Source organism: Suncus etruscus, chromosome X (genome assembly GCF_024139225.1).
Source record: "Suncus etruscus isolate mSunEtr1 chromosome X, mSunEtr1.pri.cur, whole genome shotgun sequence".
Classification (NCBI taxonomy): Eukaryota; Metazoa; Chordata; class Mammalia; order Eulipotyphla; family Soricidae; genus Suncus; species Suncus etruscus.
The window spans coordinates 93,491,957-93,519,941 of NC_064868.1; the positions used below are offsets into that span (position 1 = coordinate 93,491,957).

Consider the following 27,985-nt stretch of genomic DNA (forward strand, 5'->3'; position numbering starts at 1 on the left):
AGAGTCTTTAGGGTTTTCTAAGTAGAGTATCATGTCATCTGCAAACAGTGAGAGCTTGACTTCTTCCATTCCTATCTGGATTCCCTTGATATCTTTTTCTTGCCTAATCACTATAGCAAGTACTTCCAGTGCTATGTTGAATAGGAGTGGTGAGAGAGGACAGCCTTGTCTTGTGCCAGAATTTAGAGGGAATGCTTTTAGTTTTTCTCCATTGAGGATAATATTTGCCACTGGCTTGTGGTAGATGGCCTTAACTATATTGAGAAAGGTCCCTTCCATTCCCATCTTGCTGAGAGTTTTGATCAAGAATGGGTGTTGGACCTGATCAAATGCTTTCTCTGCATCTATTGATATGATCATGTGGTTTTTATTTTTCTTGCTGTTGATGTTGTGTATGATGTTGATAGATTTACGGATGTTAAACCATCCTTGCATTCCTGGGATGAAACCTACTTGATCGTAGTGGATGATCTTCTTAATGAGGCATTAAATCCTATTTGCCAGGATTTTGTTGAGGATCTTTGCATCTGCATTCATCAGCGATATTGGTCTGTAATTCTCTTTTTTTAGTAGCATCTCTGTCTGGTTTAGGTATCAAGGTGATGTTGGCTTCATAAAAGCTATTTGGAAGTGTTTCCATTTGTTCAATTTCATGAAAGAATCTTGCCAGGATTGGTAGTAGTTCCTCTTGGAAAGTTTGAAAGAATTCATTAGTGAATCCATCTGGGCCTGGGCTTTTGTTTTTTGGCAGACCTTTGATTACCGTTTTAATTTCATCAATGGTGATGGGGGTGTTTAGATATGCTACATCCTCTACCTTCAACCTGGAAGATTATAAGAGTCCAAGAATGTATCCATTTCTTCCAGGTTCTCAATTTTGGTGCCGTAGAGTTTCGCAAAGTAGTTTCTGATTACCCTTTGAATCTCTGTCATATCAGTAGTGATATCTCCTTTTTCATTCCTAATACAAGTTATCAAGTTTCTCTCTCTTTTTTGTTAGGTTTGCCAGTGCTCTATCAATCTTGTTTATTTTTTTCAAAGAACCACCTTCTGCTTTCGTTGATCTTTCGGATTGTTTTTTGGGTTTCCACTTCATTGATTTCTGCTCTCAGCTTTGTTATTTCCTTCTCTCTTCCTATTTTTTGGTCCTTTTGTTGAGCACTTTCTGGTTCTATTAGCTGTGTCATTAAGCTACTCAGGTAAGCTCCTTCTTCCTTCCTGATGTGTGCTTGCAAAGCTGTAAATTTTCCTCTCAGTACTGCTTTTGCTGTGTCCCATAAGTTCTGATAGTTTGTGTCTGTATTGTCATTTGTTTCCAGGAACCTTTTGATTTCCTCATTGATTTCATCTCGGACCCACTGGTTATTGAGTATGAGGCTGCTTAACTTCCAGGTGTTAAAGTTTTTCTTCTGAGTCCCTTTGGAATTCACAAATAATTTCAGAGCCTTGTGGTCAGCAAAGGTAGTCTGCGGCTCCCTGTGGGGGATCCCCGTGAGGGGTTCCTAGCTCTAGCTGACCGGCAGTCAGAGCTGTCCCAAAGGTGGCCACACAACGTGGTGGGTGATTCTCCTGAGTACCTGTGGAAGCAAAAGGTTAGTAATGACTCATGACTCAGTGAGAGACTAAGAGCACTTTATTTCGGGCAGCATACAATTATATACTATCAGCCAAAAGGGGAACTGGGAAGGGGGAACATGAGTTGCACCAATCATCATCTGCCAAGACAGTCTTTACTCACTGCCCAGGAGGGGAAGGGGTGGAAAACCACAAGGCGCGGATGTCACGTACACAGCCAGATGGAATGTTAGATAAAGAGGAACATATGAAAACATAAGTTGAACATTTGCGTACACAAAGTTTTGGTAAATGTTAAACCTTTCAGTGAACCTTAAAGAGAATGTTCTGTTATATGTCTAACTTTTCTCATGGCCATGGAATGTATTGGTCAGAGTGAGAGCAGGCTCAGAACCGCCAGTCCCTATTATTTTTTTGCTGCACACATCTTGTTGGCCTTGCCTCAGCAGTTATCTGGTTTCTGTTATTCTTCTGTAGCAAGCTGCGGTCAGCCAAGGTTCGACTGTAGAAGTGGGGGGATGTCCAGGGACATCTCCCTGCTGCTCCCCACAGCTCCCCTTTCTTTATTTACTATAAGCAAGCCATTGTTGGAGTTGCCCTTCAGGGCAGTGCTCAGTATTTGCAACTGCGCTTGAATCTGCGCCAGGCTTTAGCAAGCCGCGAGCGGCAGGAAGGAGGTTTTTTTTCCAGTTGCTCGAATTGATCGAAGTCGAGTGTTGGTGGGGGAGGAGAATCTTCAGGAGCGTCTTTTGCTGTTCCGAGTTGTTGGTACATGACTGTTGGATGTTTCTTGGTGGCTTCATCAATCTGAGTTTTGACAAAGCTGGTGAGGCGGCGAAAAGCCCAGGGGCCAAAGGAAATGAGCAGCATGAAGCCAATGAAGGGTCCCAGAAAAGCTGGGAGCAATGTAGATAACCACGGAGTGGTAAAAAACCAGTTCTTGTACCAACTCTCACTCTGATCAATCTCCCTACGTCTTTCCTCTAGACTTTTTTCAACTCTTTTTATGCTATCTCTAACCAAACCTGTTTCATCTTTGAACACACAACATTCTTCTTTCAAGGTGGCGCAAATTCCCCCTTCCTTCAAAAATGCAAGGTTAAGACCACGGCGATTTTGGAGGACCATTTCTGCAAGAGAATTAACAGTGTTAGTTAAATGTTTAAGTCCTTGTTTGAGTTCAGCAATATCGGAGTCTACCTTGCGTTGAAGAACCACTAGGTGGCGGTATTGATCATGGGTTTGAACGAGGGAAGCGATGCCAGTGCCGGCGCCGGTAGCGCCGAGAGCAAGGAGGACACCAACGGTGAGGGTCGTGATGGGCTCGCGTTTTGCGCGGCGGTAGCCAGGGCCGGGCAGGTGAGACAGTAACAGATCCTCGGTGTGGTGGACGGAGAGGTGGGGGAGGAGGAGGATAAGAATACAATAGTCATGAGTGGAGACGAATACATTGATAATAACATGAGGAGAGAGACCAGAGGCACAGGCAAAATAAGTGCCCTTGGGGGCAAGGAGGAATGGGGCAGAGTAATGTCCCGGAAGGATCAACGTGGAGTTGCAGGTGGAGTCGAGTTGCGGGGGCAAACGAGTATGATTGGGACGGAGGCAAAGGCCAGAGCCCACAACCTGACTGACCGTGATGGCGTGGTCGTTGTCCGCGCCCCAGGGAAGGGAGCTGGGATCAGAGACGGGCAGGGGGGTGTCCAGAACCGCGACCCCTTCATAAAACGGAGGGGCAGGAGAAAAGCAGATCCAGCATTGTTTATAGGCAGGAGCGGTGATAGCCATGGCAGAGGCGTTCATAAGATCTAAGAGTCGAGAGGCGTCAGAGGGGGCCCCGGGAGGGAGGGTGAGTTGTATAGGGGGTTCACTGGTGGGGGTGAAGGGGTAGGGTGACCTGGGGAAGGATGGAGTAGGGGGAAGAGAGGGTGGGGAAAACGTGTAGAAGACAGGAGGTAGAAGGGCGAAAGAAGGGCTGGCAGGGTGGGAAAGCAGAGGGAGAGGAGCTGGGGCCGCAGGTTTGGAGAGTTTATTGGGCCCAATGGGAAAAAGGGAATTTGGGCGGGGAACCTCGACACGGAGTTGGATTTGAAAAAGCAGTCCTGGGTCCTTGCCGGAGGTGTAGAGGCGGAGGCCCCAGTGGTTGGCTTGTGTCCATTTGTTGAGATCTTTTCCGGCCTCAGTAAAAGTAATGGTGAGAGGGTTGCACCAGTAGCCATATTGACAGATGTTAGAGGACGGGGTTTTGGTGATGGTGATGTAATCCCAGGTGGAGGAGAGGTTCCAATAGCCATCGCCAGAGGTTTCGCATCCCCATGCTTTACAAAAGTAGTAGGAAGCGTCACCACACTTGGATGAGAGGGAGTGATCACGGTGATCCCCGGGACAGGTGTAAACAACCTCAGCGCGAAGGTTTTCGCGGGCCGCGCGATTGCCGCATCCAAATTGAGCTTCATTGAGGGAATCGACTGGGTAATTGCGAGGGAGGAAAAAGGAAGGGGTACCCCAGACCTCGCTAGCCCCAAGGGCAAGGGCGCAGAGGTCAACGTGAAGGGGGTCCCAGGGGGGTGCGGTGCCGAGGGTACTGGTTGAATTTGCGACATCTCCCGCCTCGTTGATTATGAGCCAGGTATAATTATAAAGGGTATAGGGCGAGGGTTTATGGGGGCTCGGGGCACAAAAGGTGGGGCGAAGGTGCAAAGGCAGGAGCAGAGGGATCAAGACGAGAAGAGGAAGGCGTGCTGGCGGGTGGACCCGGGTCATCTTGCCGAGGGGAGGTGGAGTAATCTGCAAGAGAAACAGAGAGAGTATCCTCAGGGGCCGGGTCCCTGGGTGGGATAAACGGCTTGACAAGTCTTTCTGGAAGCCAGCGAGTTTCTTCTGTGTCAGGGTTGTGAACACAGGCATAACCCTTGCCCCAAACGAGGACAGGGTGGGGGCCAAGCCAGGCACCGGTGCGAACATCCTTCCACAGAACTGTGGAGAAGGAAGAGGCCGAGGCGGGGTGCCAGAGCCTGTCAGCTGCAGACTTGCCCTCAGTGTCCAAAGAGAGGAAGTTGAGCACAAAAAGTGCATGGCTGAGCAGCAGCCGGGGAGTTATTTTAAACCCTTGAAAAACAAGATCTTGGGTGGAAAGTTTGTGAAGCATGTTTTTCAGGGTAGAGTGAGCTCTTTCAACAATTCCTTGACCCTGGGGGTTGTGGGGAATTCCAAATTTGTGAAGAATGCCAAATTTTGAAAGAAAAGATTTAAGTTTATCGGAAACATAGGCAGGGCCATTGTCAGTCTTGATGGTTTTTGGGGTGCCAAGGACTGTAAAACAGTGGAGAAAATGAGCAACAACATCTTTTGCAGCTTCTCCAGTATGGAGGGAAGCGCAAAGGAAACCACTGAAGGTGTCAACAGAAACATGAACATATTTCTGAGAGCCAAAAGGTTGAAAATGTGTAATATCGGTCTGCCAGAGAGCCCCAGGCGTGAGGCCACGGGGATTTACACCAGTGTGGGGTTCAGGAAGAAGGGAGAGACACGATTGACAAGATTTTACTATGTCCCGAGCTTGATCGCGGGTGATACGAAACCTATGGCGCAGGGTCTGAGTGTTGAGGTGATGAAGGGCATGGGCGCGCTTGGCCCTTTGAAAAGGGGAAGGATCATTGGCAGAGAAAATGGCGGCCATGGCCAAGATGGAGGAGGGCCGGGAGGCCGCGTCCACCTGGGCATTGCCTACGGCAAGCGGGCCAGGCAAAGATGTGTGGGCGCGAATGTGTGCGATAAAGAAGGGGTTGGAACGTGTGAGGATAAGTTGTTGGATGGCTGAAAAGAGCCTAAAGGCTGTTGTGGAGGGTTTGATAAAGGGAACAGTTTCGAGGAGGGGAATGGAATGGGCGATATAAGCACTGTCAGTGTAGAGATTAAAGGGGGCAGAAACAAGGGTAAAAGCCTGCAAGATAGCAAACAACTCGACATGTTGAGCAGAGGTGTAAGGGGTATTAAAGGTGGTAATCTGTCCTGCAATAGATAAGGCAGCGGTACCTGAGGAGCTGCCATCTGTAAAAAGCAGAGTGGCTTCAGGGATGGGAGTAGATTTGGAGAGGGAGGGAAAAATGGCAGGGTTACGATTAAGGAATTGGATGAGCTTATCAGAGGGATAGTGCGAAAGGAGGGAACCAGAGTAATAAGTGAGAAACAAAGCCCAATCGACAGATTCCATTTGGAGGTGCAGAAGGTTTTGGGGAGAATAAGGTAGAACAATGGACTGTGGGTGAATGCCGAAAATCTTGACTGAAAGAGTGAGGCCATGGTTAAGAAGGGCAATGACGAGGTCAGGGTAGGTAGCCAGGACCTTAGGAGGTGAGGCGGGAAGGTGGATCCAATAGAGAGGGGCCGATTGATAGAAAACTGCGGTGGGGGCAAAAGTAGTGGCAAAGACAATAAGTTGTAGAGGGGAGCGCGGATCATAGTAAGTAAGAGATTGAGCATGGATGGCTTGCTCCACAAGGCGAAGGGCCTCGCGGGCTGCGGGGGTTAGGGAACGGGGAGAGGAAGGATTTGAATCACCTTGGAGAATGTCAGTGAGGGGTTTGATATCTCCAGTAGAGAGTTTGAGGTAGGGGCGCAGCCAGGTGATGTCCCCGAGAAGTCTTTGAAAATCATGGTAAGTTTTTAAATGGGAGGTACGCAATTGGAGTTTTTGTGTGCGCACCGACGAGGGGAGCAACTCAAAACCAAGAAACAAATGAGGAGGGTGGAGCTGAACCTTGTCTTGGGAAATGGCAAATCCATGAGCCTTAAGGGAGGAAACAAGATGGGATGCGACACGAAGAAGGTCATCTGGGTCGGGGCCCAGAAGCAAAATGTCATCCATGTAGTGATAGAAGGAGATGGTGGGGTATAGAGAACGAAAAGGGTTCACATAGGAGGCAACGTAGACCTGACAGAGAGTTGGGCTGTTGGCCATGCCTTGGGGGAGGACCTTCCAATGGTACCTGGCAGCGGGGCCGGAGGCATTGATGGGAGGGAGTGAAAAAGCAAACCTCGGGCAGTCCACGGGGTCAAGGGGAATAGAGAAGAAGCAATCCTTGAGATCCAGAACAATCTTATGAGAACCAGCAGGGAAGGCAGTGGGGACAGGAAGGCCGGGCTGGGTTGCTCCCATGGGCTGCATGGAGGCATTGATGCGGCACAGATCGTGAAGGAGGCGCCAAGAGCCAGACTTCTTTTTAATAACAAAGATGGGGGTATTCCAAGGGGAGGTAGAGGGTTCGATGTGGCCAGCCACGAGCTGCTCCTGGATGAGGGCGGAAGCAGCCGCGAGTTTTTCAGTGGTGAGTGGCCATTGTGCGACCCAGATGGGGTCATTAGAGGACCAAGAAATACGCATAGAGGGGCGAGGGTTTGGAGAAACTGAGGGAAGAGCAGAGGAGGAAGGTGGCAAAGTAAACTGTGCAAAAACGGAAGGAGAGGAATCGAGGGGTGGAAACCGAGTGTTGGAGGGTGAGTAGCCAAGGCCCTGACGACCAGGATTGGGCCTGGCCGTGATGGGTTTGGTGATGCCTTGGAGATATTTACCAAGGCCCTTAGAGGGGACATAGCCGGATGCAAGCAGTTGATTGAGGATTTTCTTGTCCTTGCATTTAAGGAGGACCAGGCCCATTTGATCCATGAGGTCTCTCCCCCACAGATTAATGGGTAGGTCAGGGACAATGTAGGGGCGAACAAGGCCAGTGTCACCGTCCTCGTCCTGCCAGACGAGGCGATGAGCACTGAGATGAACACGTTTGGCAGTGCCCGTGACACCAGAAATGGGGTCGGGAGATGGGGTAGTGGGCCAATCAGGAGGCCAATCAAGCGGGGAGAAACAAGTGGTGTCAGCGCCTGTGTCAAGGAGGCCATGAAAGAGGCGACCTTGGATGGTGAGAGAAAGGACGGAAGAAGGGCGTTCCTTACAGATGGTTTTAATCCAGTAAACATCAGAGGAGCCAGGATGGGTGGCGCCGCGGGGGTGTGGTAGAGAAGGAAGTTCCACTGCAAGGGGAAGGGGAAGAGCCTGAGCAATGCGGATGCCCGGGGAGACCTGGATAGGTTTGAAGGGGGCGACAGCATTAAGGATAATCTCCCCGGTGTAGTCCCCATCGACGATGGAAGGCTGGATGATGAGGCCGTCGATGGTGGAGGAGGCGCGACCAATGATCATGAAGAAATAACCCGGAGGAGGGGGGCCAAAAATGCCTGTAGGAATGGAATAGACACCGCCACGGGGGTCTAGTAGGTGGGGGGAGGAGGCACACAAGTCAAGTCCTGCGGAACCTGGGGTGGCCCGGAAGAGGGTGGCGGTTGAGGGACGAGGGCTTGGGAGGGGTGGTGCTGATAAAGAACTTGGTGTTGGGTGGAGGGAAGTCCAGTCTGAGCCTCCGAGGCTGGAACAAAATTGATGTGGCGAGGCTTGGAGCGCGGGGCCTGGGGGTGGCCCCTGGGGGATTTTCCCTGTGTGGGAATCGAGGGTCCCTGCATGGGAGCTCTGTTGGGGCGGCGGTCAAGGAGAGGGTTAGGGCTGAGATAGTTGCCTTCCACGTCAGTGGTGGCGCGGCAAGAGGTTTTCCAGTGCTGGCTGCGGCGGCAGCGGGGGCAAAGAGAGGGTCTTGCAGAGGTGGAGCCGGCTTGGATGTCAGGGGCGCGTCGCTCAGGGCAGCGACCTGCAAAATGGCCAGGCCTGCCACAAGAATAGCAGATGTGGCCTGAGTTTTGACCTTGAAAAGCAACTAGAGCGCCCGCAACCTGGGTTGCAAAAGAGTGTGCATTTTTACAAAGAGAAATCATCTCTTCAAGAGAGCGAGAGGGTGAAGGCCCTTTAAGAATCTGTCGACAAGCAGGGTTGGCATTTTCAAAAGCCAGCTGCTTGACAAAAGGATTAGAGGTGTCAGTAATGCCGGTAGTACGATCAATAGCCTCAAGGAGGCGAGAGATAAAGGCATGATAGGGCTCATCATCTGCTTGCTGAATCTTGACAAGAGGGAGGTTGGGGCCCCCGGAAGGAATAGCTTTCCATGCGCGAAGAGCAGCCTGGGAGGTAAGGTTGAGCAAATGGTAAGGAATAGGACGTTGGGCCTGAATGGTATCATAGGGTTTAGAGCCAGAGATCTGGAGAAATTCAAGTTCATGATCACGGGCGAGTTCCTTGCAGTAATTGAGGAATTCAGCCTCCCAAAGGATAATTTGTTCAGGCTTAAGACAGCGGCGGACAGTTATGCGCCACTCGATAGGAAAGAGATTCCCCCCAAAGGAAAGACTTTCAAGGCAGGAGAGGGTGTAGGGGGCCTGAACTCCGTATTCAAGGACAGCCTTGCGAACCTCCTTAAGGGAGGCTTGGTCCAAATCCCTGATTTCTATATTCTCCCGGTAAATAGCTCCAGGGCCGCGACGACGGGGAGGTGACGGAGGCAAGGGGCCAGCGTTTCCTGGGGCATGCCCAACACCGTCATTAGAGGCACCGTCATCGGGAGGGAGCCCCGCAGCAGCCTGTGAACGAGTAACCATAGGGTGAGAGGAGGCAGAGGAAGCAGCCGGGGAGGAATGGGGAGGATCAGGCAAGGGCGGGGGCGCAGGCAGAGAAGGCTCGGATGTGGGGTGGAGAATAGCAGGGAAAGCTTGGAGGGGCACAGAGGCCGGTGAGGGAGGGGGGGCAACATGGGAGAGGATGCGGTCTAGAGAAGAACAGATTTTATCCATAGCAGACTGAAACTGCGAAGGAGTCGGCTGGGAGGGAGCGGCAGAGTCAGGGGGAGGGGGCAATGGCTGTGAGCGGGAATCGTAGGCGGCAGCAGCTTGTTCCAGAGTGGCCTCGTCCTCGGGAGAGAGGTGATCGGGGAACGGGGCACGGGTAAGAGGAAGGAAAGAGGAAGTGGAGGAAGAAACAGGAGCAGCGGGTGCAGAAGGAGGGGGAGGAACGTAGGGAGGGGGCTGAGAGACGGCGGAGGCACCGTCCCGAGAAGGAGTGGGCGACGCAGGGGTGTGAGAACGGGAGGCTGAGGCAAGAACCGCTTCTCCTGCTTTAAGAATATCGGCGCAGGAGGAAGAAATGGGGGCAGCGGTGATGATGCTGTCAAGAAGCTGCCAGTATTTAAGAATACAGTCCTTAAAGGCAGGGTCATTCTGCTTATCACAGAAGGCAGTGAGATCGTTACCTATGGTGAGCCAGGTGGAGCGGGCGATTTTAGGCGCAGTGAAAGCAAACCACGGGGAGGCACGGTGGACAACATTAAGGAACTGGCAAAGATCAGCCTTAGAGACATGGACCTTACGAGAAACAAGCTCATCTTGGAGCGACTGAAGGAAACGGGCCTCCGCGCTAAGGGCGGAACCCATGATGAGGAGAAGAGGAAGAAGTAGCCCGGAGGCGAGAGACTAGCCGAAAGGCGAGAGTAGCCCGAAGGCGGGGGCCGACGAGGGTGCATGCACGGGGAAAGACCGCACACGTCCCGGGGGCACAACTCACCCAGACGTGAGGGATTCCGAAGAACGGGTCGGCCGATAAGGAGAATGGAGACACCAACGTTGGGCGCCAAATGCGGCTCCCTGTGGGGGATCCCCGTGAGGGGTTCCTAGCTCTAGCTGACCGGCAGTCAGAGCTGTCCCAAAGGTGGCCACACAACGTGGTGGGTGATTCTCCTGAGTACCTGTGGAAGCAAAAGGTTAGTAATGACTCATGACTCAGTGAGAGACTAAGAGCACTTTATTTCGGGCAGCATACAATTATATACTATCAGCCAAAAGGGGAACTGGGAAGGGGGAACATGAGTTGCACCAATCATCATCTGCCAAGACAGTCTTTACTCACTGCCCAGGAGGGGAAGGGGTGGAAAACCACAAGGCGCGGATGTCACGTACACAGCCAGATGGAATGTTAGATAAAGAGGAACATATGAAAACATAAGTTGAACATTTGCGTACACAAAGTTTTGGTAAATGTTAAACCTTTCAGTGAACCTTAAAGAGAATGTTCTGTTATATGTCTAACTTTTCTCATGGCCATGGAATGTATTGGTCAGAGTGAGAGCAGGCTCAGAACCGCCAGTCCCTATTATTTTTTTGCTGCACACATCTTGTTGGCCTTGCCTCAGCAGTTATCTGGGTTCTGTTATTCTTCTGTAGCAAGCTGCGGTCAGCCAAGGTTCGACTGTAGAAGTGGGGGGATGTCCAGGGACATCTCCCTGCTGCTCCCCACAGTAGTCTGCAAAATTTCTATCCTAGGTATGTTTTATGTGCCAGCATGTAGTCTATCCTGTAGAATGTCCCATGTACATTGGAGAAGAATGTGTATCCAGGTTTCTGGGGATGGAGTGTCCTATATATATCCACTAGGCCTCTTTCTTCCATTTCTCACCTCAGGTCTAGTATATTCTTGTTGGGTTTCAGTCTGGTTGACCTATCCAGTGTTGACAAAGCCGTGTTGAGGTCTCCCACAATTATTGTGTTGTTATTGATATTATTTTTCAGATTTGTCAACAGTTGTATTAAATATTTTCTGGCCCCTCATTTGGTGCATATATGTTTAGGAGAGTTATTTCTTCCTGCTCTACATACCCTTTAATTGATATAAAATATCCATCTTTGTCCCTTACAACCTTCCTGAGTATAAACTTTGCAGTATCTGATATTAGTATGGCCACTCCAGCTTTTTTATGCGTGTTGTTTGCTTGGATAATTTTTCTCCAGCCTTTTATTTTGAGTCTATGTTTGTTCTGACTATTCAGGTGCGTTTCTTGTAGGCAGCAGAAGGTTGGATTGAGTTTTTTGATCCATTTAGCCACTCTGTGTCTCTTGACTGGTGCATTTAGTCCATTGACGTTGAGAGAAAGAATTGTCCTGGGATTTAATGCCATCTTTATATCGAAATTTGGTGTGTCTTTTGGTTAGTCTTGTTTTAAATTAGGTCTTTCAGTATTTCTCTTAAGACTGGTTTTGTGTCTGTAAAGTTTCTGAGCTGTTTTTTGTCTGTGAAACCATGTATTCTTCCGTCAAACCGGAAAGTGAGTTTTGCTGGGTATAGTATTCTGGGTGAAGCATTCATTTCATTCAGTCTTGTCACAATATCCCACCACTGCTTTCTGGCATTGAGTGTTTCTGGTGACAGGTCTGCTGTAAATCTCAAGGATGCTTGCTTGAATGTAATTTCCCCTTTTGATCTTGCTGTTTTCAGAATTCTGTCTCTATCTGTGGGATTTGTCATTGTGACTAGGATGTGTCTTGGGGTGTTTTTTCTGGGGTCTCTTTTGGTTGGTACTCTTCGAGCATGCAGGATTTGATCACATATATTCTTTAGCTCTGGAAGTTTCTCTTTAATGATGTTCTTGACCATTGATTCTTCCTGGAAATTTTCTTCCTGGGTCTCTGGGACTCCAATGATTCTTAAGTTATTTCTGTTGATCTTATCATAGACTTCTATTTTTATCTGTTCCCATTCTTTGACTAATTTTTCCATTGTCTGCTCATTTGTTTTAAGTTTTTTTCCAATCTCTCCTGCTGTATGGAATTGTTATGTATCTCATCTTCCACAGCACCAAGTCTATTCTCAGCTTCTGATACCCTGTCCCAGAGCTTATCCATTTTGTCATTCACTTCGTTTACTGATTTTTTCAGGCCTGTTAGTTGACGTGTTATTTCAGTTCGGAGTTTTGTGATTTCTGTCTTCACATTTTCTTGGTTCTTATTAGTGTTCTGTTCAACTCTATCCATGGTTTCTTTGAGTTCTTTGAGCATCTTCCATATTGCTAGTCTAAAGTCCTTATCTGAGAGGTTGATTAGTTGGTTAGTCATTATCTGGTCCTCAGAATTGTCATCTTCATTCTCTATGTCTGATGCTGGCCTGATTTTTTTCCCCATTGTCACACTTGTATTGTGGGTTTACCTACGTGTTGTGGTGGTATTCATTGGCTATATGATGCAGGCAGCACACTCCTCTGGCTCTGCCCTTTCTGAATGGGCCGACTTGCCTCTAAGGGAGGGGAGTCCTCCGTGGATGAAGCCTCACACAGGATCAAATCTTAGGCCCGAGCATGCAGCAGAGAAGACAGTCCAGAGAGAAATGCTTGCTTCTGTGATATAGCACAGTTCTTAGTGTGACTTTTTCTTCTTGCAATGGTGTTCTTTTCTTAGAAAGTGCACACGGCCGCGTAGCGAAGTTAAGCGACCGTGCTCTGTTGGAGCCTCTTTTCGCCCCACTCCCAAGATTTTCACGCAAGAGGACAGTAGACAGACATACACTGGTAGCACTCACAGTTTTTCACAGTTGTGCCCCACTGGGCAGGCGTATTTTCGTGGATTTCCCCTCCTGATGTCACAAACAGGGGACTCAGCTGCTGCAAAAGCTGCCGGTTTTTCTGTTCTGGCTTCCCTCCCTGAAAATGGCCTCTGGGAGAGCAAGTTTTCTGGAGCCTCTTTTCTCCCCACTCCCAAGATTTTCACGCAAGAGGACAGTAGACAGACATACACTGGTAGCACTCACAGTTTTTCACAGTTGGGCCCCACTGGGCAGGTGTATTTTTCAAGATAGCCTTCTTTTAAAGAGAGAGTCAGTTTAGCAGGGTAAGACACTTTCTTTGCACACAGCCAACCTGTTTCGACATAATTCTTATTTGGAGATTATTTCATAGTGTTATTCTAAAAGAGGCTCCACAAGCTTCCTCTACACATTTACATGGGCTGTCCAAAAGAATTTTTTTTTTTGTTTTTGGGTCACACCCGGCGGTGCTCAGGGGTTACTCCTGGCTGTCTGCTCAGAAATAGCTCCTGGCAGGCACGGGGGACCATATGGGACACTGGGATTTGAACCAACCACCTTTGGTCCTGGATCAGCTGCTTGCAAGGCAAACGCCGCTGTGCTATCTCTCCGGGCCCCAAAAGATTTTTTACTAGTTTTAACAGGGAAGGAATTTCATCAGACCAGAATAGAGCAACCTCTTGATAATTTTTAGTATCTAAAACTAGAGAAATAAAATTTTGTTGCTTGTAACGTACTTATGTTTAACTATAGTACTTCGTTGAAAACAGTTTAAATAGACTTATATACCTAGCTCTCTAGGAAGTAGCTTTATTTCTTGGCCAGTTTTGATATGGTCAAGATAAAGATAACTTTTTTAATCCACTGATGTATTTGAGCATTTGGGTTGTTTTCATATTTTGGATATTGTACTAAGAATTATTGCATCAAGAAGTTTGTTGGGCCGGAATGATAAAACACTGGTAGGGCATTTGCCTTGCATGGGGGCTGATCCAGAACGAACTTCAATTCAATCACCAGCATCCCATATGGTCCCCAAGCCAGGAGTGATTTCTGAGCACTTAGTCAGGAGTAACCCCTGAGCGTCACTGGGTGTGCCCCCTGTCACACCACCCCCATCTTCCTGCATAACCTTACCTGATGGTAAGACCTGCCCCATTCTGGGAGGGGTCTTTGGAAGGTAACAAAAGGATTAACTGAGGGGTGTAAAGGGGATTGAGAGATTCAGCAAGAGAGGGAAGGAGAGCTGGCAGGATTAGAGAGAAGAAACATGTTGAGATGGCAGGGCAGCTGAAAAGGTTAGCCTAGGTGGCTAGGGCGTATTAATAATAAAGCTTCATGTCTTCTGAAACCTGACTGGCTGTGGATCATTTCCTCACTCCTCACCGCCATCCTAAGACCCGCTGGCTGGAAGGAAGGGGTTGGAGATGCGTTGTCGGGGCGTGCAGAGAAAGGCTTCACCCTCCGTCCATCTCACCATCATCCACCTCCATACAGGACTCTATAACTAATATGTTATTCAACACCCCCCAAAAGAAGTTTGGTACAGAATAGAATAGATCTAAGTACAAAATCATGTAAGTTGCAGTAACATACATGAAGCTAGAGATTATCATACTCAGTGAAGTTAGTCCTAAAGAAGTGGTACACATTGATATCTCTCATATGTGGGACTTAAATATATAGCAAAGTAACAATAAATGACCAAAGAAACTCAGTGGGACAACCGATCCACATTAATTTTGTTGGTGGGAAGGGGTTGAAGGGGAGGGAATTGATGACTAAGTGAACGAAGGTTGGCACATTCTTGATGGATGTACATTGGAATTATGAGTGAACAAAGAATCAAAATAAAAATTAAAAGTTAATATGTATGCATAATATATTATTATTTTTCCTGAACCATTTGAAGGTGAGGGGAGATATAATGTTTTCTGCCTCTAATTTCTTAGAGGCCACACCTGTGCTATAATTTTCTGACTACCTCTAAATTTAGAAGCAGGATATGGGAGTCAGTGATGTTATAGGAAACTGTGCGTTTTACTTAAATAAGTATTTTTAGATTTCTGCAAGCAGGTGGTAAATGTTCAAATTTCAGAAAAAATTAATCCTTTTCTGTTTTAGAGGCCACACCTGGCAGTGCTCAGGGATAGCTCCTGGTGGGGTTTGATGGATCAAATGGGGTATAGGGGATCTAAACCAGTTGAACCACATGCAAATCTAGCACCTTTCCCACTGTACAAACTCTCCTGACTCCTTTAAACTATTTTAATATTGTAGCTATGAATTTCCCTTTCAGCACTAAAACCAGAATGACACATTTTGGTATTTTTTTTCACTAATTTTGATGTGCTTTATTTGAAAGTAATGAAATAAATATATCCTCTGTTTTTTATTTCTTTTATAATTTACCGTGTCTTAACTCATATTGGTGAATTTGCAAAATTTTCTATTGTTATTTTTAATTTTGTTCAACTCTAGTCTGCCAGGGCATACCTAAACTTTTAGGGGGCTCAGCCCACCAAATGTATCCTCAGATTTTTCTGGTGGGGAGAACTAAATTAACCCCTACGGGGTTCCTCAAAAGGCCCCCTGTGGATGCCTTTTTCCCCTGTGTGGATGGCTGAGGAATTTTCAAAGAGATGATTGGCATTACATTTTCAGTCAGTATTTGACTACTCTCCTTTGAAAATATCAGGCAAAATTATGGCCTCTATCAAATAATTTGGCTCAGAAATTCCAGCACCAAAGATTATTTTGAGAACCCCTTTTCTGGACAATAGCCAGCCCTAAAAGCAAAGACAATACTTTTTCTCTCTTTTTCAAATATGTTCTTGCAGCTGCATTTCCTGTTAATCAAGGGCATAATCAGAATGCAGATCCTGGCTATTGACTATTGACCCTCCTTTAGAAATAGGGAAACTCAAAGGGGGAAAATCAAACAATCAAATAACAAATCTAGTGGGCAAAATTGTCACTATGTAAGGATATTCGAAAAGAGTTATAGATGTTAAGGGAATACATCTGAGATATACAAAGGAGATACATGTGACCCTTTTATGTTTTAAAAAGAAAAAAAAGAAAGAAAAAAACAAGGGTATTTGGAGACAACAGGTGATAGTTGAGTTTGAGACATGTTTTGCAGCATTATGGAACCCTACATTGTCCTTGAACTAGGGGTTTTGCTGAAGCTGATTCCAGTATCATGCAACAGTTCATAGTTTGATGGGGGCAAGAGGGGCCACCAAGCATGAGTCAACAGGCGTGTGGTTGTAGTTATTTGTAGAGGCATGAGCTGGGGACCGAGAGGGTGTCTTTCAATGAGGAGCTGGATGGTGGTGTTGGGGCAGAAGGTCAGTCTTGGTGTCTGCCCAGTTAGGAACTGAGGATAAAGAAGGTTGAATAAGGGGAAGATAATGGTTCAGGGTTGGGGGATGAGGAGGTAGGAGAGACACAGGTGTGAGGGGAGAGGCAATACATAAAAGACTAGACAATAAAGGTCTATTTGAGTGTTTTATCCAAATCTTGGGCATCCTGATTCCATTCCTAGGAACAGTCTAGGATCAGGAACATTTTTGGATAATGCTTAAAAAGTATATTTGTTGGAGTCTAGCAGTATGGGGTTCGGCAGGCCCCCGCCATGCTGGAGGCCTTCTTAACCAGGCCTGGGGGGGTGCGGGACTTGGGTAACCCCAGCAACCCTCTACCACCTTGCTCCAGATCTGCAGGGCTTCCCTGGGCCACATGCCTGGGCAAGCCGGTGAGTTGGGCCCCTGGGTGGAACTTGAAGGTACCCTAGGCTTTCCCCCATTATCGATTCAGCTCCTTAGGGAGGGTCTGGGTGGGGCTCTGAACTTCTGGCCTCCCAGCTTCTTGAAGTCACTGGTAATCTCTTTCCAGTCTATATTTTCAAATCGCGCAGGGGCTACCACCCCCGCGCGCTCAAGAAACATAAATAGTACCCACTATCATTGATTTATGTTTTTATGTATGCAGAATATCCATTTTGTACTCTGCCCTTTTGCATACCCCTTCAAAAAACCATATTTCTCTTTAATTTCCTTAATCCCTATCATCATTACTCCTTATTTACCCTTTCTAACTTAAGTACTGTAGAGTCCTAAGTCACAGACCAAAGTGGTGCCCTGGAGTTAACACCCACCCAACTATTTTAAAAGGCATAAAAAGGACACTTATGTCTTTTCAACATTTTATGGGTGTGTTCTTTGATGGCTATAACTTTTGCTGAATATTTTCTTACACAGTGATGATCCCCCCCCCATTTTTTTATCTTCTCTTTGTGAACTGCTCAATATGGAATTTGGTGTGAAAGAATCCCTCAGTTTAATGCTTATGTTTGAACCAAGACATGGGTATTGTTGGAAATGTTCTTACGCCCCCATATACTCTGATAGCACCACGTGGCTTTATTTCTTATTTGCTTAGGCACACTAAAATGGGAAAATACTATACATACCAATAAGTTCTTATTTAATAGAGATGGGAACACACAAATCTTGTAGTGCAATGGGACATAACACCCTGAATATTGACATAAAGACCTGTCACAGGCCTCAGAAGAATGGGCATTCTCCATTCACCCCTGATCTAGAGAAGACATCTACAAAACATCCAAGGTTGTCTATAACATCACCTGGAGGCATTCCTCTACCAGGGAAGACCCTACAGCTGCTCTGACATCGATCTACTCAAAAGAGACTTCCCTTAACACTGAGAAGACTTAACAAGACCAATGACCTGCTTACTGGACAGGGCTTGCTGTATTGCCCCTTAATGGTGAGGTTTGTCTATAACATCACCTGGAAGCAATCCTCTACCATGGAAGACCCTACCACTGCTCAGACATCGACCTGCTCAAAAGGACTTCCTTTAACACTGAGAAGACCTAACAACAACGACCTGCTTACAGGACAGGGCTTCCTGCATTGCCCTTTAATGGTGAGGTGAAACGAGAAGATGCTCCACATCATGACTTCAATGTAGGATATGCAGATTCCAGGTTCTTTAATACAGAAACATGATACCAACAACAGAGACTGTGTGAAAAGTGTGTTGGCACTACGGACAATGTCTTGGATTAGACGATAACTTGCTTGGAGCCTAGAGCTGGTCTAATGCCAGGAAATTTCAGGGGTAGGATCTCTTTGTATTTAGGCCAAAGTTATTCCTTTCCATGCCTCTCATATTTTGGTGGGCCTATGCAAACAACAATTGCCACTCTAACACTGATTGTACTGTGTTCCTTTGACTCTAATTCTTTTTTTTATTTTCTCTTTGTTTTCTTTAATTTTTTATTTGTAGAGAGAAGAGATGTGTATTATAAGATAAACTTTTTTCTTTTTTTTTTGTTTCACATATTTTTATTTAAACACCTTCATTACACACATGATTGTGTTTAGGTTTCAGTCATGTAAAGAACGCCACCCATCACCAGTGCAACATTCCCATCACCAATGTCCCAAGTCTCCCTCCTCCCCACGTGACCCCTGCCTGTACTCTAAACAGGCTCTCCATTTCCCTCATACATTCTCATTATTAGGAAAGTTCAAAATGTAGTTATTTCTCTAATTAAATTCATCACTCTTTGTGGTGAGCTTCCTGTGGTGAGCTAGAACTTCCAGCTCTTTTCTCTTTTGTGTCTAAAAATTATTATTGCAAGAATGTCTATCATTTTTCTTAAAACCCATAGATGAGCGAGACCATTCTGAGTTTTTATCTCTCTCACTGGCTTATTTCACTCAGCATAATAGATTCCGTGTACATCCATGTATAGGAAAATTTCATGACTTCATCTCTCCTGACAGCTGCATAATATTCCATTGTATATATGTACCACAGTTTCTATAGCCATTCATCTTTTGAAGGGCATCTTGGTTGTTTCCAGAGTCTTGCTATGGTAAATAGTGCTGCAATGAATATAGGTGTAAGGAAGGGATTTTTGTACTGTATTTTTGTGTTCTTAGGGTATATTCCTAGGAGTGGTATAAGTGGATCATATGGGAGCTCGATTTCAAGTTTTTGGAGGAATCTCCATATCGCTTTCCATAAAGGTTGAACTAGACGGCATTCCCACCAGCAGTGAATAAGGGTTCCTTTCTCTCCACATCCCCGCCAACACTGTTTATTCTCATTCTTTGTGGTGTGTGCCATTCTCTGTGGTGTGAGGTGGTATATCATCATTGTTTTGATTTGCATCTCCCTGATGATTAGTGATGTGGAGCACTTTTTCATGTGTCTTTTGGCCATTTGTATTTCTTCTTTGTCGAAGTGTCTGTTCATTTCTTCTCCCCATTTTTTGATGGGATTAGATGTTTTTTTCTTGTAAATTTCTGTCAGTGCCTTGTATATTTTGGAGATTAGCCCCTTAGCTGATGGGTATTGGGTGAATAGTTTCTACCACTCAGTAGGTGGCTCTTGTATCCTGGGCACTATTTCCTTTGAGGTGCAGAAGCTCCTCAGCTTAATATATTCCCATCTGTTAATCTCTGCTTTCACTTGCTTGGAGAGTGCAGTTTCCTTCTTGAAGATGCCTGTAATGTCCTGGAGTGTCTTGCCTATGTGCAGTTCTATATATCTTATGGTTTTGGGGCTGATATCGAGGTCTTTAATCCATTTGGATTTTACCTTCGTACATGATGATAGCTGGGGGTCTAAGTTCAATTTTTTGCAAGCAGCTATCCAATTGTGCCAACACCACTTGTTGAAGAGGCTTTCCCTGCTCCATTTAGGGTTTCCTGCTTCTTTATCAAAAATTAGTTGATTGTATGTCTGGGGAAAATTTTCTGAGTATTCAAGCCTATTCCACTGATCTGAGGGCCTGTCCTTATTCCAATATCATGCTGTTTTGATAACTATTGCTTTGTAGTACAGTTTAAAGTTGGGGAAAGTAATTCCCCCCATATTCTTTTTCCCAATGATTGCTTTAGCTATTCGAGGGTGTTTATTGTTCCAAATGAATTTCAAAAGTGCCTGATCCACTTCTTTGAAGAATGTCATGGGTATCTTTAGAGGGATAGCATTAAATCTGTATAATGCCTTGGGGAGTATTGCCATTTTGATGATGTTAATCCTGCCAATCCATGAGCAGGGTATGCATTTCCATTTCCGTGTGTCCTCTCTTATTTCTTGGAGCAGAGTTTTATAGTTTTCTCTGTATAGATCCTTCACAGTTTTAGTTAAGTTGATTCCAAGATATTTGAGTTTGTGTGGCACTATTGTGAATGGGGTTGTTTTCTTAATGTCCATTTCATCCTTATTACTATTGGTATATAGAAAGGCCATTGATTTTTGTGTGTTAATTTTGTAGCCTGCCACCTTGCTATATGAGTCTATTGTTTCTAGAAGCTTTTTGGTAGAGTCTTTAGGGTTTTCTAAGTAGAGTATCATGTCATCTGAAAACAGTGAGAGCTTGACTTTTTCCTTTCCTATCTGGATTCCCTTGATATCTTTTTCTTGCCTAATAGCTATAGCAAGAAGTTCCAGTGCTATGTTGAATAGGAGTGGTGAGAGACGACAGCCTTGTCTTGTATCAGAACTTAGAGGGAAGGCTTTTAGTTTTTCTCCGTTGAGGATAATATTTGCCACTGGCTTGTGGTAGATGGCTTCAACTAGATTGAGATAGGTTCCTTCCATTCCCATCTTGCTGAGAGTTTTGATCAAGAATGCGTGTTGGACCTGATCAAATGCTTTCTCTGCATCTATTGATATGATCATGTGGTTTTTATTTTTCTTGTTATTGATGTTGTGTATGATGTACATTGATTTACGGATGTTAAACCATCCTTGCATTCCTAAGATGAAACCTACTTTATCATAGTGGATGATCTTCTTAATGAGGCATTGAATCCTATTTGCCAGGATTTTGTTGAGGATCTTTGCATCTGCATTCATCAGCGATATTGGTCTGTAATTTTCTTTTTTTGTAGCATCTCTGTCTGGTTTAGGTATCAAGGTGATGTTGGCTTCATAAAAGCTATTTGGAAGTGTTTCCGTTTTTTCAATTTCATGAAAGAGTCTTGCCAGGATTGGTAGTAGTTCCTCTTGGAAAGTTTGAAAGAATTCATTAGTGAATCCATCTGGGCCTGGGCTTTTGTTTTTCGGCAGACCTTTGATTACCGTTTTAATTTCATCAATGGTGATGGGGGTATTTAGATATGCTACATCCTCTTCCTTCAACCGTGGAAGATTATAAGAGTCCAAGAATTTATCCATTTCTTCCAGGGTCTCATTTTTAGTGGCGTAGAGTTTCTCAAAGTAGTATGTGATTACCCTTTGAATCTCTGTCATATCAGTAGTGATCTCTCCTTTTTCATTCCTAATACGAGTTATCAAGTTTCTCTCTCTCTTTCTTTGTTAGATTTGCCAGTGCTCTATCAATCTTGTTTATTTTTTCAAAGAACCAACTTCTGCTTTCGTTGATCTTTCGGATTGTTTTTTGGGTTTCCACTTCATTAATTTCTGCTCTCAGCTTTGTTATTTCCTTCTGTCTTCCTATTTTTGGGTCCTTTTGTTGAGCACTTTCTAGTTCTATTAGCTGTGTCATTAAGCTACTCAGGTAAGCTCCTTCTTCCTTCCTGATGTGTGCTTGCAAAGGTATAAATTTTCCTCTCAGTACTGCTTTTGCTGTGTCCCTTAAGTTCTGATAGTTTGTGTCTTTATTGTCATTTGTTTCCAGGAACCTTTTGATTTCTCCTTGATTTCATCTAGGACCCACTGGTCATTGAGTATGAGGCTGTTTAACTTCCAGGTGTTAAGGTTTTTCTTCTGAGTCCCTTTGGAATTCACAAATAATTTCAGAGCCTTGTGATCAGCAAAGGTATTCTGCAAAATTTCTATTCTCTTGATATTATGGAGGTATGTTTTATGTGCCAGCAGGTAGTCTATCCTGGAGAATGTCCCATGTACATTGGAGAAGAATGTGTATCCAGGTTTCTGGGGTTGGAGTGTCCTATATATATCCACTAGGCCTCTTTCTTCCATTTCTCTCCTCAGGTCTAGTATATTCTTGTTGGGTTTCAGTCTGGTTGACCTATCCAGTGTTGACAAAGCCGTGTTGAGGTCCCCCACAATTATTGTGTTGTTATTGATATTAGTTTTCAGATTTGTCAACAGTTGTATTAAATATTTTGCTAGCCCCTCATTCGGTGCATATATGTTTAGGAGAGTTATTTCTTCCTGCTCTACATACCCCTTGATTAATATAAAATGTCCATCTTTGTCCCTTACAACCTTCCTGAGTATAAAGTTTGCATTATCTGATATTAGTATGGCCACTCCAGCTTTTTTATGGGTGTTGTTTGCTTGGATAATTTTTCCCCAGCCTTTTATTTTGAGTCTATATTTGTTCTGACTATTCAGGTGCGTTTCTTGTAGGCAGCAGAAGGTTGGATTGAGTTTTTTGATCCATTTAGCCACTCTGTGTCTCTTGACTGGTGCATTTAGTCCATTGACGTTGAGAGAAAGAATTGTCCTGGGATTTTATGCCATCTTTATAACGAAATTTGGTGTGTCTTTCGGTTAGTCTTGTCTTAAATTAGGTCTTTCAGTTTTTCTCTTAACACTGGTTTGGAGTCTGTAAAGTTTCCGAGCTGCTTTTTGTCTGTGAAACCATGTATTCTTCCGTCAAATCAGAAAGTGAGTTTTGCTGGGTATAGTATTCTGGGTGAAGCATTCATTTCATTCAGTTTTGTCACAATATCCCACCACTGCTTTCTGGCATTGAGTGTTTCTGGTGACAGGTCTGCTGTAAATCTCAAGGATGCTTGCTTGAATGTAATTTCCCCTTTTGATCTTGCTGTTTTCAGAATTCTGTCTCTATCTGTGGGATTTGTCATTGTGACTAGGATGTGTCTTGGGGTGTTTTTTCTGGGGTCTCTTTTGGTTGGTACTCTTCGAGCATGCAGGATTTGATCACATATATTCTTTAGCTCTGGAAGTTTCTCTTTAATGATGTTCTTGACCATTGATTCTTCCTGGGAATTTTCTTCCTGGGTCTCTGAGACTCCAATGATTCTTAAGTTGTTTCTGTTGATCTTATCATAGACTTCTATTTTCATCTGTTCCCATTCTTTGACTAATTTTTCCATTGTCTGCTCATTTGCTTCAAGTTTTTTTTCCAATCTCTCCTGCTGTATGGAATTGTTTTGTATCTCATCTTCCACAGCACCAAGTCTATTCTCAGCTTCTGATACCCTGTCCCAGAGCTTATCCATTTTGTCATTCACTTCATTTACTGACTTTCTCAGGCCTGTTAGTTGACATGTTATTTCAGTTTGGAGTTTTGTGATTTCTGTCTTCATATTTTCTTGGTTCTTATTAGTGTTCTGTTCAACTCTATCCATGGTTTCTTTGAGTTCTTTGATCATATTCCATATTGCTAGTCTAAATTCCTTATCTGAGAGGTTGATTAGTTGGTTGGTTATTATCTGTTCATCAGAATTGTCCTCTTCATTCTCTATGTCTGATGCTGGCCTGCGTTGTTTCCCCATTGTCACACTTGTATTTTGGGTTTTTCTACGTGTTGTGGTGGTATTTATTGGCTATATGATGTGGGCAGCACACTTCTCTGGCTCCGCCCTTTCTGGATTGGCTGACTTGCCTCTAAGGGAGGGAAGTCCTCCATGGTTGGAGCCTCACACTGGATCAAATCTTAGGCCCAAGCATTCAACAGAGAAGACAGTCCGAAGAGGAATGCTTGCTTCTGTGTTATAGCACAGTTCTTAGTGTGATTTTTTCTTCTTGTTGAGATGGTGTTCTTTTTTAGAAAGAGTGCACGGCCGCGTAGCGAAGCGGAGCGGCCGTGCTCTGCTGGAGCCTCTTTTGCCCCACTCCCAAGAGTTTCACGCAAGAGGACAGTAGACAAACATTTACAAGCAGCACTCACAGTTGGGCTCCACTGGGCGGGTGTAGATTCGTGGCTTTTCCCCACCTGATGTCCCAAACAGGGGAGCTGGCTTCTGCAAAAGCCTCCCGGTTTTCACGTTCTGGAGACCCCTGACTCTAAATCTTAAAAAAACCACTTAAAATTTGAGGTTAACTTAAGCTAATATTCATGTACATGGAAATGTAAAACATACTATGCCTCTAATGTTTAAGGAGTTATGTAAGTTTTATGGCTTTATATTGCCTTGTGTGCTGTTAAGAAATATAATGTGTTACAATCTGGGGACTTGAGGGACAAAGTAATATTACATGGATTCTGTTTTATTTATCTTAACGTTCTATGGCTGAAAGTTCAAAGTTAAGATATCAACAAGGGGACTTCTTCTGAGAATTATGTTATGTGTGATTGTCCTTCCACTGTAACTTTACCTTGTCCTCTTTCTTTGCATCTTTTGTTCTCATAATTCAAAATAAAAAAATTAAAAAATGTATATTTGTCACGTGAGTGCAAATGTGCCTGCACTGTTTTGAAAGATAGTGTTAGTAGCAAACAATACAGGGGGTCCAGTATACATAGGGGAGGGGTTTCCCTCCTCTGACTGCCCCCCAGGGCCCGAGTTACCAGGGCCGGCCATGAAGACCCGCCTGGTGTGGGGGGGGTTCCCAGTCTCCTGGACCAAGTGTTCAGTTCAGGAGATCTGTGGTCTGCTGTTTGACCAGCGACCCTGACATACCAGAAAAAAGAGGGACAGCTTTCCTGGCATGTGCGCTTTACTGGGTTCAACTGCGGGCTCCCTCTCCAGTTTGAAAATTGAAAGGGAAGGAGTTTCCCTCCTCTGCCCGCCCCCCAGGGCCCGAGTTGCCAGGGCCTGCCACGAAGACCCGCCTGGTGTGGGGGTTCCCAGTCTGATAGAAGAGTATCTCTGTATAGATATTACGTTCATACCAAGTTACGGGGAATGTTGGACTTTATTCATCGGCCCCCAGATGCACCAACAATATCTTGTGGCATTGCTTCTCTTTTGCATAGGCACATTAAAATGGGAAAATAATACATATGCAAACAAGTTCTTATCTAATAGAGATGGGAACACAAATTTGGTAATATAATTAGGCCTTTTACCCTGAACATTGCCATAATGATTTGGCTCAGGCCTCAGAAGAATGGGCATCGCCCACACACACCTGAACAATGGATACCATCTATGGAAACAACCACAATTGTCTTTAACATTACCAGGATCCAAGCCTCTACCAGGGAAGACCTACCACTGCTTTGGCATTGACTTACTCCAAAGAGTGCTCCCAACACCCAGACGACTCAGGAACAGTCTGCACGCAGGACAGATTGATCCGCATTTAATGGTATCTGAAACTATAGGATGCTCCACATCAGCCTGACATAGATGAAAGAAATGCACAGAATCCAGAGTCTTTAAATATAAGAATCTGATACCAACAATAGCTAAAGTGTGAAAAAGTTTCACCGGGACCTTGAGAATACCTGGAGTTGGATAGACTGGTATGCCTGGAACCCAGAGTCTGTCTTATGCCAATAAACTTCTGGGGTGAGGCCTTTTTGTAATCAGGTCAAGGATTTTTTTCCATTTTCCCCATTTTTCTGGACATATGCAAACAATGGCGAGTCCCACTATCACACCTTTGCTATATTTTTTTACTCTTATCCTTTAAGGAAAAAAATACAACTTACTGAACTTAAAAACAAATTGCTGTAGTAGAATGCCTGTCTCAAATACAGGCAGGGGATGGGGAGGGGGAGGGGGTAATGTTACACTGGTGAAGGGGTTGTTCTGGTTATGACTGTAACCCAAATATGATCATGTTACTTAAATAAAAAATATATTAAAAAAAAAAGAAATAGGGAAACTCATTTTTAGAGATTTGGCTCCTCCCTTTATTTAACCTCTAAAACAATAGAGTCCAGTCTAGTAAAGATCAAGTTTCTAGATATTTTCTACTCTCTCCTAATCCTAGTTTTGCATTTAAAGTAAGCTTGCAAAGAGTTACCTTGAGTAATAACTTCGTCCTTTGTAACCTAGAATTTTTACAGTCACACCCATAGCTTAGGTATTGTTACTGTTGTACTCTGCTTTGTGATTATAATTATTCTTCACCTCTGGCTAACTATACCCCTATAAATTCCCCTGGTCAAAAAATTAACTTTGTCGCACTCCTGCCAGAAAAACGTGTTGACAAGTCTGGAACCTAGAGCAGAGCAGCCTGGGAGGAGGCTTGAAGCCCAGGTGCTCAGCGATGGTGGAGAGGCCCGAGGACTTGAACCTCCCCAACACTGTCATCACTAGGATCACCAAGGAGGCGCTCCCTGATGGCGTCAACATCTCCAAGGAGGCCTGCAGCGCCATCTCCCGCTCTGCCAGCATCTTCATGCTGTACGCTATGTCCAGCGCCAACAACTTCGCGATGAAGGGGAAACACAAGACACTGAATGCCAGCAACGTCCTTTCTGCCATGGAGGAGATGGAGTTTCAGCGGTTCATCACACTGCTCAAAGAAGCCCTGGAAGCCTACAAAAGAGAGCAGAAGGGCAAGAAGGAAGTCTCTGAGCAGCAGAAGAAGGACAAGGACAAAAAACTGACTCAGAAGAGCAGGACAAGAGCCGGGAAGAAGACGAAGATGAGGAGGAGCGGTTGGAGGAAGAGGAACAGAATGAAGAGGAGGAATTAGACAACTGACCAGGTCGTTCCCCCCAACCTTGCACCTGGGGAGGTTTTAGAGCATAGAACCCATGGGTGAGACTTTTTCGAGCTGGGCAGAGGAACCAGAGAAAATGGAAATTCAAATGCTGTTTATACTGAATCCTGTCCAGACCAGTGCCTCTAGTATAGAATTCTGTTTGGTTTTGTTGGTCTGAAGGACATACTGGCAACAGGGATTCTGAGTAACTCATTTTCAGGAGCTCATTTGAATCTTCCTGGTTTACTTGTATATAGAACTAGCAGTTTATGACCCCTAATGACTTCCTTTACACACACATGCTCGTGTGACCCCTAAAGTAAATTTCTATGCTGCTCGCAGGGTAGTAGAAGCAGACCAGCCTCTGAGCCTTTTCTGTTGTCTGGCTGTAATACTGTACAGTATTTAGCAACGCTAACCATCTCAATTGGTCAGGATAGTTGAGCTTCAAGAAACTACTAAAAGGCTGTTGGAGAAGAATGAAAGCTGCTGCTGGGATAGTTCTTCACTTGACATTAATATTCTGTGTCTTTTCAAACCCACTGGCTGGAGCTCTGTCTCATTTCCTGTGGGCATTGGGACTGCCAGGGTGGCTGTACAGCTCAGCAGTATAGAGGAAGTTCGTCAAGCAGGACTGCCAGTGGTTCACTTTTACAGAGCATAATTTTACTGCTCTAAAAAGCATTGGTATCTGTAGTAATGTGGAAAGTATAAAAGTCTAGGTTTTCTCTCAGACTTGTAACTGTTTTTTCACTCTTCAGACATGTCCCACTTCCTCTAAGCACAACTCTCTCTCTGTCTCTCCCCTCTCTCACTTTCTCCTCTCTCTCTCCTCTCTCTCTCATCCTCCTCTGTTCTTTTCCCCCTTATCTTTCTGCTGCTTATACTTACTCTGTCTCCTATCTATTTAGGAACTTTGATAACCTGCTTATAATCCAAAGTGTAAATTCCTCTAATTCCTTAGTTCTAATCACATGTCTTAGAAATGTTTTGCGAAGCCAGAAAGATTCTCAAAGGGTTGGGGATCTGCTGGTTGTGGCCCCCCAAAATACAACTGATTTTATAAGATTTCTCTGAATCTTAAAGGAAATCTGATGGTGCTCAGGAATCTAATATCCGTGATAGCTAATATCCATCATTCCTCTATGCCCCTTCAAAATCCTTCCTCTCAAGCTGCTTCAAAAGTACCTCTGTTGCCTTTTCTAGGTCTTTCTCTTTCCATGTTGGTGCTCCAAGCACTTCTGTTTGTTTCTAATCTGTAGACTAGAGGTTGTTTGACAGGCTATGAAGTAATAGTTTGACATTATTAATTTGTTCATTGAATTCAGTAAAATGTTGTTTGATAAATTAAGACTGTTGGGGGAAAATCTAATGCTTTGTATAAATAAAGAACATTCTTGTTAAAAGTGAAAAAAGAAAAATAGAAAAAGGAAAAACGTGTTGACCCCACATTCTCTGTGTGTGATTACATTATTTTATATTTCGTATTTCGCCACCCATGCAACCCACTCTCCC

The 27,985-nt window shown here is 44.9% G+C and overlaps 1 protein-coding gene and 1 pseudogene across 1 annotated transcript; one reads left to right on the forward strand and one right to left on the reverse strand.

Annotated features, from left to right (window-relative positions):
• Window positions 1-7,839: 7,839 nt before the first annotated feature.
• Window positions 7,840-14,346, reverse strand: LOC125998947 (endogenous retrovirus group K member 8 Gag polyprotein-like). The gene is made up of 3 exons (XM_049766963.1): window positions 14,331-14,346; window positions 10,070-10,250; window positions 7,840-9,922 (listed from the first exon to the last, which is right to left on the reverse strand). Exons 1-3 carry the CDS (start codon window positions 14,344-14,346, stop codon window positions 7,840-7,842), a joined length of 2,280 nt encoding a protein of 759 aa, XP_049622920.1.
• An 11,683-nt stretch (window positions 14,347-26,029) lies between these two features.
• On the forward strand, window positions 26,030-27,220 carry LOC125999478 (DNA polymerase epsilon subunit 3-like; annotated as a pseudogene).
• The last annotated feature ends 765 nt before the right edge of the window (window positions 27,221-27,985 follow it).